This window comes from Sinocyclocheilus anshuiensis, unplaced genomic scaffold (assembly GCF_001515605.1).
Source record: "Sinocyclocheilus anshuiensis isolate Anshui unplaced genomic scaffold, SAMN03320099.WGS_v1.1 scaffold877, whole genome shotgun sequence".
Classification (NCBI taxonomy): domain Eukaryota; kingdom Metazoa; phylum Chordata; class Actinopteri; order Cypriniformes; family Cyprinidae; genus Sinocyclocheilus; species Sinocyclocheilus anshuiensis.
The window spans coordinates 803,931-817,286 of NW_015557181.1; the positions used below are offsets into that span (position 1 = coordinate 803,931).

The window sequence follows — 13,356 nt, forward strand, 5'->3', positions numbered from 1 at the left end:
CCCTCAGATTCCAGATTTTCAAATAGTTGTATCTCGGCCAAATATTGTCCTATCCTAACAACCATACATCAATGGAAAGCTTATTTATTCAGCTTTCAGATGATGTATAAATCTCAATTTCTAAAAATTGACCCTTATGACTGGTTTTGTGGTCCTGGGTCATTATATATATTTTTATAATAATATAATTAAACATTAAAAAATTATATATAAAAAATATTATTACTATTTGAAATAACCATTTTGTTTCATTCAGCATCATTACTCCAGTCTTCAGTGTCATTGCTCCAGTCCAGTTTACTGTAGTTCACAGTTGTGCTCAAGGTTTCTTTGATGAATTGAAAGTTCAAACGAACAGCATTTATTTGAAATATAAGTCTTCTTTAACTGTTTAAATGTCTTTACTGTCACTTTTGATCAATTTAATGTGTCCTTGCTGAATAATTAATTTCTATTTATTTCTAAGCTATAAAGAATCACCCACTCATGCTAGTAATGGTAATGGCATAAAATGTCTGCTTTTGTTGTGTTTATGAATGTAAATCGCAGGTTGACGGTGCATGCTGAGTGTCCGATGCATCTTGAAGATTTCCCCATGGACTTCCACTCCTGTCCTCTCAAATTCGGCAGCTGTGAGTAACAGCATGGAGTGTCTTGCTTGTAATGATTGATTTAAACTTTCAAACAATCATCTGCAAAGTTTTAATTGTGGCCCCCACTGAAATCATTCCTACAGATGCTTACACAACAACGGAAGTGACATACACCTGGACAAAGAACGCATCCAATTCTGTTGTGGTAGAAGAGGAAAGCTCTAGATTAAACCAGTATGACCTGCTGGGACAAACCGTGGGCAACGAAACCATCAGATCCAGCACTGGTGAGTCAAGATACTTACAGATTAATGGATATGGTTTCATTATATAAAAAAAAACAAGTAAAAGATTCTTCAAGGATGCTTCCAAAGTCAATCACATGTATTTGAAACAACATGACAGTAAGTAAATGATGAAAGAAGTTACATTTTTGGTTAAGTTTGTCCTCAAACAAAAGCTCTGAAAGCCGCAGAGACTGAACAGACACGTTGGATAAATATACAAGGATGATTTTCAAGGATTTTCTGATGTCACGGCAGATTTGTCCTTCTTTCTATCATAGTTTATGAAGCACACATTCGTTCTGTTCTGCTAAATCTGCTGTGTGCTTTAACACGATCTCTGGGCAAGACTCAACAAACCCTGCCTGTCACTTCCTGTGGTTCGCTCTCGCTGTCTTTCTCTCTCTCTCATGCATATCTTTGGTTTGCAGTGACATTTCTTGCATGTTGGCATTTGGTAGCTCAGTAAAGCGAACATATCCTCAACGTGGGGTGAGATCAAGGCCAGAGCACATACAAGATATTCCACTTCAGTTGAGCACAGGGACTGTACAACAACAACACCCAAAAGACGCACCTCATGTCATGTTTACAACATTACCTTAACAAATGGATAGCATATTCACAGTTTATAAGAAATTAAAGACATTCTGGATTTTATTCTTGCTCAACAGTAATGATAAACACATATGCGATTATTAAAATATGGATACTGATAACTAGAGAACAGAGTAACTGATGGCAGATGTATAACTAATATACACTACTCTTCAAAAGTTACATTTTTTAATGCTTTTGGGATAAGTCCCTTATGCTCACCAAGGCTGCATTTATTTGATGCACAGTAAAACAGTACAAACAATGTAAAATAACTGTTTTCTATTTTAATATATTTCAAAATGTAATTTATTGCAGTGAAGGCAAAGCTGAATTTTCTCCTTCAGAAATCATTCTAATATGCTGATTTGGTGCTCAAAAACATTTCTTATGCGTAGTTATCAATGTTGAAAACAGTTGTGTTGGATGGATGGATGGATGGATGGATGGATGAATAGCGATAAACTGATTGATTGATTGATTGATTGATTGATTGATTGACTTAAATGTTTTGAATCAAATACATTCTCGGCATTGCCACCAGGGGCGCTATAGCAGATTTTAACTTAAAGGTGACATATCATGAAAATTTGACTTTTTAGTGTTTCGTTGAACACTATTTAGAGTCCCAGCCTCAGTGGAGACAAGAGAGCATTGGATTTATTGATTTATTTACTGTATATTATGCTGCTGCCACACAGATCTAATATAAACATGCAATTTCTTTCCCAGCTGTTTACCTTCACAGACATAACCAACTGTTTTTGCAACTCGTGTTTTTAACATAAAATTTTGTGTATTTGACAGTTTAAGTGTAATAGCAAATGAAAGAACTTAGTTTAGTACTCACATGTCGTGACAACCGCTTTCTATGCACGTGCTTCGGATGTGTGTGCTCAGAAAACTGTATATAGTACCAGAAGTTTAAACTAATATGGTTTAAAATGCATGATTTCAGTGCGATAGACATGATAATCAAAACCAAACAGATGTTTTTAGCAGAGTATCTGAGGAATGAGCTGTAAAGGCACAGCTCTATTCTGGAAAAGGGGGCGGGGAGCTGCAGCTCATTTGCATTTAAAGAGACATGCACAGAAAACAGCCTGTTTCTTCTTCCACTCAAAATAGGCATTTACAAAATGATATAATAAATTATGATCTGTCGGGTATTTTGAGCTGAAACTTCACAGACACATTCTGGGGACACCTGAGACTTATATATTGTAAAAAGGGGCAAAACAGGTCCCCTTTAAACTATCTTTTCTGCCGGTTTTTAGTTTAAGGTCAACTACTGTCACTGAAAAGCAACAGTTTTAAGAGAATCTTGCTGAACAAGCTGCTTTTGTAATGAATTGTATAGTGAAAGTGGATGCACATGTAAACCTGAATTGATTCAAATCAGATCAGCAATTTTTTTCTGATGTTGTGAGGACATGAAGGTAAATGAGAGGAGTCTTAATTCTATTCATTAAGCTCAAATATACTTGATAACTGTTTCCATTTCATTAAGACAGTATTCCCCTGGCGAGCAATGGCTTTGCTTGTTGTGTCCTGCGGGATTGGTGTCTTCTGCTCAGACCCATTTGTTAAGCTCCGTTTACATCACCCATAGCAAGCGGATGTACTCAAACTGGTACCGGCAACACGGTCACACAAATGTGTGCATTAAAACACACATGCATGAGCCTTTGGGGCTTTTCTCCCGAGGCTCTTGTAACTCCCCATCATGTGATGTGAGATTAATCATTCATTACAACAGCGTGAACATGCCGTCTAGTGTGAAGGAAATTGGGTCATCTGCCACACTTGAGTGTGCACTACATTTTGCACACTTGAGTGTTCTTAATATCTGAAGGATTTTTTAATACCTTTCTTCCTTGCGGCCACAGGCTGGGAAACCACTTAGAGTAAAACCACTCAGTTTGTGTGTGTGTATGTGTGTGTGTGTGTGTGTGTGTGTGTTTGTGTGTGTTCACATTGATTAATGATGCAATGAAGGGGTGTGTTTACAAAAACCAAGTGCATTCGAAAGGCGCAATGTCAGGTGGGCACTTAAACATGATGTCAGGGTGCGTGACGCCCATGTGTTATTCAGGCTTGTCTTGGCTTTAAGATAACAACGAATACACATTAGTATATCAATGAGTGAATCTATTTCATAGGTCATATTTCACCCCAAAAATCAGGAAAGCAAATATTTGAAATAATATTTTGCTTAAAGAACATGAAGCCTATTTTTAGGACCATTAAGATTTTATGACATTATTTTCGTGAAAATCAAGCAGTGTTACATTAATGAGAATCTAATGAGATGTTCCATTGAGAATAATGAGAATTACAAAAAAAAACACTGTCAGTAAAATGTTCAGATGTATTACAGTAATGAGAATAATGAGGGGGAAATGTGCTTAATTATCATGAAAATAATGTCACAATGCAGCAGATCTTAAAGGAATAGTTCACCCAAAAAAATTAAAACCCTGATGTCCTTCCAAACTGTAGGACTTTCGGAACATGAAAGAAGATATTTTGAAAAAATGTATTATGTTATGTTATATGTTATGTTATGTTATGTTATGTTATGTTATGTTATGTTATGTTATGTTATTCATATGTTATGTGTTATGTGTGCCCTAGACCTTTTCACGATATTCACTTGCACAAAGCAATTATTAAAGGTCTAGTTCACCCAAAAATGATAAATCTGTTATTATTCACTCACCCTAATGTATTTTGAAACCTTAATGGTAAAATGTAATTGAATGTACAAAATGACAAGAAAACACCACAGACATTTGGAACAACATGAGGGTGAGTTTATGACACATTCTTTTGTTTATGTTTTAGTTAACTACTACTTTAATCACAAAATTGCCCCTCTCTCAGTTTTGTTCATCTCTTTTCTGTCCATCATGATGTTCACACGCTGAGATCTGTGTGTTTTTGTGAGATCATTACTGGTGAACATGCTTGATGGTGATGGTTTCATCAAAGTGTCTGGGTTTCCCTTGCGTAAAGATGGAAAACGAGAGACAGAGAGAGAGAAGGGGAAAGATCAAATGATGTTGGCATACTGTCAGTGACATTGTGCTTAGAAGATGAGACATCTGGATTCCAGGCAGCATCACCATGATGATCAGCATCACGGTTGCGGTGGGAGAGAGTGACACACGCACGCTAGCGGTAATTAGTGGTGTAGATCTGTCATCATTTGCAATGCTTTTGTGTTTGTATGTGTAGGATCAGACTTCTGACTCTCAGCATAAAGTATTGTCTACATAGCAGCTTATTATGGCCCAAAAAACACCCACTTAGATATGAAGAGATTGTCTGATAAGCATGTAAAAGTGATCAGCCACAGTTCATTTTCTTTTCGTGATGGAAATAGAATCTGAAATAGTTGATACCACAATAATTAGCTTTTTTCACACTGCAAACATTTTCTTATTTAGTATTTTTTGTCTTACAAATATCTAAACATTCTTAAATCAAGATACATTTACTTGATAAGCAAGTATAAATTTTGTTTTGATTTCTAAAAAAAATCTAAATTAAGTGAGTTTATGCTTGAAACAAATGATAAGGTTCCGTTTCTTAATATCAGTTAACTGCATTATTTAATATTAACTAACAATGAAGAATACTTCTTTATTAATCTTGCTTAATGTTAATTTTAGCATTTACTAATATATTATTAAGATTATTTAAATGCAGTAGTCTTATTATGTAAGATGTTAAAAATTGTATGTTAAAAATTGATTGTATATGTTTTATCAAGTCATTTATTTATTTATTTATTCATGCATACTAATACATGTTGTGCCTTTTAATATTATTTAATGGATCTGAGCTAACAAGAACTAACAATGATTAGTTGTACTTTTATTAACTGATATTAACATAGATTAATAAATATTGTAACAAATGTATTGCTCATTCTTAGTTAATGTGAATTTACTAACTTTAATGAGACCTTATTTTAAAGTGTTAACAAAGCATAGCTGTCAATGTGGTAAGAAAATTAAACTTAATTCCAACAAGATTATGTTTCTTACCTCACTGACAGATATTTTGCATATTTTAAGCATAAACAGACTTAATTTTAAAACATTTTTCAGAAAACAAGACTTGATTTTGTGTAATTGTCTCTTGATTTAAGAATTTATAGATAGAAAACAAGATAAAAATATTAAATATTGAGTAAGAAAAAAAAATTCAGTATAATTAATTGAATGCTGTTGAGAACATTGTGTTTGAAGACAGTTTTCAACAGATGTTTTATTGCTGCGTCACTCACATTTTCAAACAGACTCCATATAGTCGTGTCTCAGAGGGCCGTTTCTTTGTCTTCATTAAATGATGTGTAAAAAAAAACTATTGTCTTTCTCCTGTTATTACTGTGTTGGTCTTCAGGTCAGGGTGAGGTCGGGCTTCTTAATGAGAATCTTTGTGTCAAGCGTAGTGTTTGCTGTAATATATTAGCTCCGTTCCAAACCCTAGGGAGCTGTCTATCTAGGCAACATTTTTAGGCATTATGCACGCTCCCAATTCTTTCCACTTTCCACTTTCAAAGATCCACTATCATGGATATTAAAGGTTCTTCATGGAACCATCAATGCCATTAAAGGAACTGTTATTTTTAAGTAAGCATTAATGGACTTACTGTATATGTAAAGCATTTTATTTCATCCACTCATGGGGTTTGATTTAGATTATGATGCCGTCTTGTAAAGCATCTGCTTATGTAAACAGTAGACAGCAGAGCAGCTCACTGGGGTTTGGAACGGAGTCAGTGTGTGTTCTGGAATCATGGCATCTCCTGTGACCTCATGTGACTGATCGTCATCTTCACGCTTTAATTAGCATCTTCACGGTGCACAGACTGCGGCTCGGACACACACTAACACAGTTTAGTTACAAAACCTAATGAGCTTCCTCAATATGCTGCCTACAAAGGCAAAATCCTATTATTAATTTTTTTGAATTGGCTTTTATTTTAATATTTTCAGTTTTGTTTGTTTCATTTTATTTTCATTTATTTAGTTTAATTAGTCAGTTGTATTACTGTTTTTTTTCTATTTAGGTGTAATTTATTTTTATTTCAGTTTAGTTTTAGTTTTAATTTCCATTTAGTCATTTTAGTTCTTCGACTTATTTCAGTTAATTGCCAAGGCGACATTTATTTTATTTTATTTTATTTTAGCATTAGCTTTAATTTTTATATTTAGTCATTTTACTAGTTTATTATATTTTATTTTTTTAGTTATGTAATTATATTTCTTTTACTTTTAGTTCAGTTTTATTTTTATTTATCAGTCAGTAATTTTAGTGCTTCAACTTAAACTTATTTTAGTTGCCAAGGCAACATTTGTGATCTTCGTTTTGATTTCACTTTAGTGTTTATAGTTTTTTTTTTTTTTTTGTCATTTCATCTGCTTTTATTATTATACATTTTTGTAATTTAGTAATATATATATACATATATATAAATACTATATATATAATATATAGGTTTAATTTATTTTTATTTTATTTTTATTTTGTGGTTATATATTTTTTTTTTCCAAATAGCAATTTTAGTGCTTCAACATATTTTAGTTGCTGCCAAGGCAATTTTTCTAATTAATTAAGTTTTAAATATAATATTATATCTAATATGTTAATATTTATAATCAGTTTTCATTTTAATTTTAGTTAATTTCTTTAGCAATTTTGTGACTGCTTTCGTCATTTCTGTTTTTTATGTTTTAAACATTACTATTTAGATTTCATTTATTTTTATTTAACTTTCAGCTTTGGTTCAGTTTTAGTTTAGTTTCCAGTGCTTCAGCTTAAACTTATTTCCGTTAACTGCCAAAGCAACATTTTTCACTTTAGTTTACTTTAGTTTTTCTTCTAATATTTATATTTTACTTTACCTGAGCTTTATTTGAACAATTTTCACGCATGCTTTTAATTGTTTTAGTTAACAATAATAACTCCAGGTTACATATGATGCTGCCAGAACTTGGCCACAATGAGGGATCCAAGAAGTTTTCTGCCTACCATTTGGATCAGTCTTCATGTCAAGAGTGAGCGTATGATGCTTTAAAATCCTGCCAAAGTAGGCAGCACACTATAGGTTTTGAAAGAGATCTATTTCTTTCTCCACAGTCTCTAAAAAAACGCATCTTTTTACTCAGTAGAGACACATTCTCACACACGTACAGGCCTGAACTTTCACCTTCTTTTCTGTGTCTCTCTCTATGCACATTTACATTTCATCATGCCGTTTCTCTAGTGGACTGCTGTTAATTTAATTAAATCAGACGTGGCTCAGCCTCATCTGTGCTTATTTTCCCCACCGCGGCTCCGTGCTGAGCTAACCGGTGCTTGTGAAAGGAGGAAACAAACTCCGAGAGGGTGCTGTGTGCAATTGAACAAGAAAAGAAAGAGTGGAAGAGTGGGTTTTACAGGATTAGAGCTGGCTAAAAATCCGTCTGTGCTTCCTCTGCAGAAAGGACGAGGAGATCCCCCCTTTTGCCAAATGGCACCAGCGTGGCGTCCTCCACCAAGATCCAAAGGCGATCCAAATTTCTCTCTTCTGTTGCCATAGGCAACCAATGTCTTCCTCCATCTTTCGGTTATGCTTTCCCCTCTCTCTCTGTTTTGTGGGCCGCTTGCCGATAGAGATTCTCTTTTTCCAGGCGGCTTGCCACGTTTCTGTGTTTCTTCGAGCGGTTGGGATAATGCTCTGTGATAATGAGGTTAAAAACCTCATGATGATGTCGAGGAGATTTTCTCTCTTTATGCCATTTTGCTTGGTAACAAACTGACCTGATCTTTTCATCCAGAGCTTCGTGAGATGAGGTGTAATTGCGGCATCCCTCAAAGAGCTCCCGGCTTATAATTACATTTATCTTTCCCTCCCCTGCTTTGTGACATCAGCTCTTTCAGAATATCCTCGGTATATCCTCGGTCGCAATATGCATTTCATAATCCTGCTCTTTGATGTTATATTTACAGAGTGCCTCTTCTTCACCTGGTCCCATTTTGCACACTCTTTACTTATGATTTCCCATCAGGATCCAAAATTAGATTTTTGTCAGCACTTTCTGATGGCGGGTGAATTGGGGAAATTCATGAGCCATAAATATTTCTTACTGATCATGAAACTGTATTTTGCATTATTCCATTAATATTATATAGTATGTTGACCCGACAAAGGAATTATTTAGCTGTTTTTCCATTGTGTATTTGCAGGAAATTAAACACATTTTGCAGTCAATGTATCACAATTCATCAAGACTTTGATCCTCATATTTTTTTTAGAATTCTTCACCATTCTTGATGTAGCTACTAAAGTGTATATCAGGGTTCCTCAATAGGCGGCCCGCGAGAGAAAAAAGTTTGGCCCGTGCTAATTTCAAATAATGTAGCTTGAAAATTCAAACGCAGCATTAGAAAGCTATTATTGATACTTACAAATCTAATAATTGAATCTGCAATTAGGGAAAGTAGAGAGAAGAGATCCAGTCTGGGAATGAGCAGGAACAGTTGATTTGCATGGCAGACATGGAGATAAGTGCATTACCGCCACCTATCTCTCAAATGGACCATTGACATTCCTATGGTCTCCAGTTCGGACATTGCGGTGAATCAGAGGTAAAAAACTATTTAAATACTGTTCAGTTTCTTACACAGACCGATCGTTTCGTGTCTTTACACATCAATGTATCGTCACGAGCCGCAGGGTTTAATTTGGTTTTAGCCATGATTCCCATTCACTTCTATTATATGCCTGACAGACTGCAACGGTTTGAGTTAAAAATCTTCGTTTGTGTTCTACTGAAGAAACAAAGTCAACTACATCTTGAATGCCCTGGGGGTAAGCAGATAAACATCAACTTTTCATTTTTGGGTGAACTATCCCTTTAAATCACAGTCAATTATTTTGCAAAATGCAAAAGTAAAATTAAAACAATTTATAGGAATAGTTCGAATTAACTCAGTTTAAAAATAAAATTTGCTGTTTGCTGAGAAGATTGTTTCTTCATCAGAACAGATTTGGAGAAATTGAGCATTACATCAATGGATCCTCTGCAGTGAATGGGTGCTGTCAGAATGAGAGTCCAAACAGTTGATAAAAACATCACAATAATCCACAAGTAATCCACACCACTCCAGCCCATCAATTTATGTCTTGAGAAGTGAAAAGCTGTTTGTAAAAAAACAAAAACAACTTAAAATGTTTTTTTACTTAAAAAGTAACTTAAGTCCTCTATCAATAACATTGCTTCCTCCAGTGAAAAAGTTAATCTCTTGTTGTCCTCTTTGTCCTCTCTCCACTGAAATATTTGTTTAGAACTTTTTTGGACTGCTTTCATTTGTAAATAGTATGATCAGTATGATCTTCTCTCCTGATACAGCCAGAAACAATTATATAAAGTTAAAGACTTGATGTATTTGTTTCTTACAAACATGCAGCTTTTTGCTTCAGAAGATGATAATTGATGGATTGGAGTCGTGTTGATTACCTGTGGATTATTGTAATGTTTTTATCAGCTGTTTTGACTCTCATTCTGACGGCACCCATTCACTGCAATAGATCCACTGGTGAGTAAGTGATGTAATGCTACATTTCTCCAAATCTGTTCATGAAGAAACAAACTCATCTCATTTTGGATGATCTGAGGAGAAAATGTTCATTTTGGGTTGAATTATTCCTTTAAAATATAATCTATTTTTATAGAAATATGTCTAAGTTCCTAGACAAACATCTGATGGATGAATTTTCCACTGAGGTAAAAGTTGTCAGAAGTCATGTGACAGTCACTAAGCTTTATAAGAAAACCACTTGTATGTATGACTTGAATTGCTCACATACTTACACATTATTGTTGGATTTGTCGATTAATATTCCGATTTAAACCATGTATTATGTTGCGAACCCAAAAGTTACCTGCTAGTTGGTTTTATTTACTTAAAGCCAATTTTTTTTTTGTCTTATTTTGGACTGTTTCCCATAACTCTCTTTTGCCTTCATAGGTGAGTACACTGTGATGACGGCCCACTTCCACCTGAAGAGGAAGATCGGTTATTTTGTGATTCAGACGTACCTGCCATGCATCATGACCGTCATCCTGTCCCAGGTGTCCTTCTGGCTGAACCGAGAGTCTGTTCCAGCCCGGACTGTTTTTGGTGAGTTGAATCTCTGAGTAAATCTCGAACTTAATCATACATGTCAGATTGATCTGAGGTTTCGAAATATTTCATACTTTGGACGCTACTTCAAAGAAGTGAAATAAAAGCCTATTTTTAAGTGTATTGTTGCTTGAAATTCAAATGTTAGGTGTTTTAATATCATAAATGGACTGTAATAACCAGAAACCATCATCTTTTGAGTGTGTTTATCATGTTACATGTTGAGGTTTGAATATATTGGTTGATTACAATGAAAACTTTCCACAGAGTCACTGTTGCCAAACTGATTTTGTGACTTCTGCAGGATTTTATGACGCACTATTGGCCTCCAGCCGAACTGATGCAGAAAATCTGCATAAATTAATTTACTGTGACAGATTAATGGAGGACTAAGGTCACACTGAGCTGAATAAAGACGTGAAGGTTTGATCATAGATTAAGATTGGCATGGCTGAGATTGAGTCTAGATTTACAATTCTAACAATAGATATATGTGCTGTATGTAGTGTGTGTCTATATATAATTTATGTCAATGAAGAAATTAACTGAGAAAAATTTATGGTATAGAAAAATCCCAGTTACCATGGTTACCCATTCATTTCTAAGGGGGAAACTGAAGAGATGTTTTGGCTATCTGTAGAAATTAAAACATGCAGAAAAATATCATTTTACTTTCCTGGAATAAAATAATAATAAACAAAGATTTTTGTGAATCCCAGACTTTGATACCGTTTACAGGTTAAATAAGTAAAAAGTGTGGGGGGAAACACATTTTTGGTTCCCTGGAGGACCTTTCAGTAAAATGTTTTTAAAAGAACAATTTTTCTTACTGTGAAGAACTTTAAAAAATCTGAAGAACCTGTCACCACTATAAAGACTTTTTATGGAATGGAAAAGTTCCATGAATGTTAAATGTTCTTCGTGAAACCATAGATGCCAATAAAGAACCTTTATTTTTAAGAGTGTAGGACCTTTCCATTACACAAAAGGCTGTTTATAGCGGAAAAAGGTTCTTTGGGTAATCAAAATGTTTTTTAAAATAAAAATGTCTTTTAAAAGGGTCATGAACTGCCTTTGTTTTTTTTATTTTGTACTGTTCTCTGATCTGAAACGTCATTAAAAATAAAGTTCATCAAATAATGTTTATCGTTTGGTTTCTGCGTAGACCTGCATTTGCCTCTCTCATTATTTGCACTACGTATGCAAATTGGTTGGTGGGGCTAAACAGGCAGTGATGTAGAAGCAGGTGTTGATCTTCTTCTGCGGAGGTGGAGTTTATCCACACCATTACATCATAGAGTAGAACAGGGGTGGCGAACTCTGGTCCTGGAGAGCCCCAGTCCTGCAGAGTTCAGCTCCAACCCTAATAAAAACTCACCTGCCTGTAGCTTCCTAGTAACCCTTCAGACCTTGATTAGCTTGTTCAGGTGTGTTTGATTAGGGTTGAAGGAAAACTCTGCAGGGCTGCGGCTCTCCAGGACCGACGTTTGCCACCCCTGGTATAGAGCGTTGCAGTGATGATGTATTTTTGTAGGCCAACCTACAAAGTTAGCATCATCCAGGTTCTCTCGACCAAAAACAATAGGATTTTTCCATTGGCTTTAGGATTATTGCAGAAAATAAGCTCTGTGACCAACAAAGGTTTATGATTCTTGCACGTTTTGTTCATCATGTTGATGAACACAACTTTGATCAACTTTGAAGCCTAAATACAATTGCCAGAAGAAAACAAATCTAAACCACAGTCACCAACATTTTCAATGAAGTTTGCGTTAGAAGAGTTTGCAAGAGCACGATTATAAACACAACAAGGATGTGAAAGTGGACTAGTGAGTGGATGATTGTATCTGGTGGACGTGTTGATGTTTAATGTAGTCCCTGTAGTCCCATTAAGCCACTTGTTAGCAGCCACCTTTTTCAAGAGAAGTAAAAGCTTTAAAAAATCACAAGGGGGTCTTACTGATGTATTTTATTGAATAAAACATGAAATATCTTGAGCTTGAGGTCACCACAGACCTTATGTCAGGAATTTAACCAAAAACCCCACTGACTTTAAGATTATGGAACTGGAAGTGCTAAGTTCCCCTTCAGGAACTCGAGCTGCGTCGAAGTCGCTTTGGGAACACCCTTGCGTGATCTGTTCTGAAGCACGTGTCAAATCAGTCCAATGGAGTAGCGAGACGTCACGAGCAGGGTGACGTAAGCACCAGAAAGTATAAAAGCGCATCCGGCAGAGCGCAAACCAGCTTCTGCTCTTCAGTAGCGCTCTGTGTATGTGTCTGTCTATTTACTGTTGTCTGTCCGCACAAGCATATATAAAAAACAATAATGAAAAAGTCTATGGTGAGCGAACGGCATTACAAATGCTGTGTTCCTCCCTGCCCACGATATCTGGCGGCGGGGGATACACACGATTTGTGTGTCGTTTGTTTGGGAGCGGAGCATGCACGGTCAGCTCTCGAGGGGGCTGAATGTCATGATTGTGAGCTTCTCCCGCTCCGTGTGCTCTGTTCCTGCCTGGCCATCTTCGATGAAAGCGACCAGGTTTGCGATCCTGCTGGGTCCGGCCCTGCTGCTGCCGGGGCACAGTGGCGGCTGTTATCGTGGGGATCGCAAGTGGATTTAGCAGAGGGATCCGAGACGGGCTCGTCCTTTTCTCGGTCCTCACCCGCTAGATCCGCGGCTCTCTCTCAGTGTTC

General features: G+C 35.9%; 1 protein-coding gene across 1 annotated transcript in view; it reads left to right on the plus strand.

The window, feature by feature from the left end:
* Window positions 1-13,356, plus strand: part of LOC107678650 (gamma-aminobutyric acid receptor subunit alpha-2-like) — a 69,905-nt gene that overhangs the window by 26,971 nt on the left and 29,578 nt on the right. The window contains exons 3-5 of the mRNA XM_016474003.1: window positions 550-632; window positions 737-880; window positions 10,502-10,654. Coding sequence (XP_016329489.1) covers window positions 550-632; window positions 737-880; window positions 10,502-10,654 — 380 coding nt within the window. The remainder of the gene's footprint in view (window positions 1-549; window positions 633-736; window positions 881-10,501; window positions 10,655-13,356) is intronic.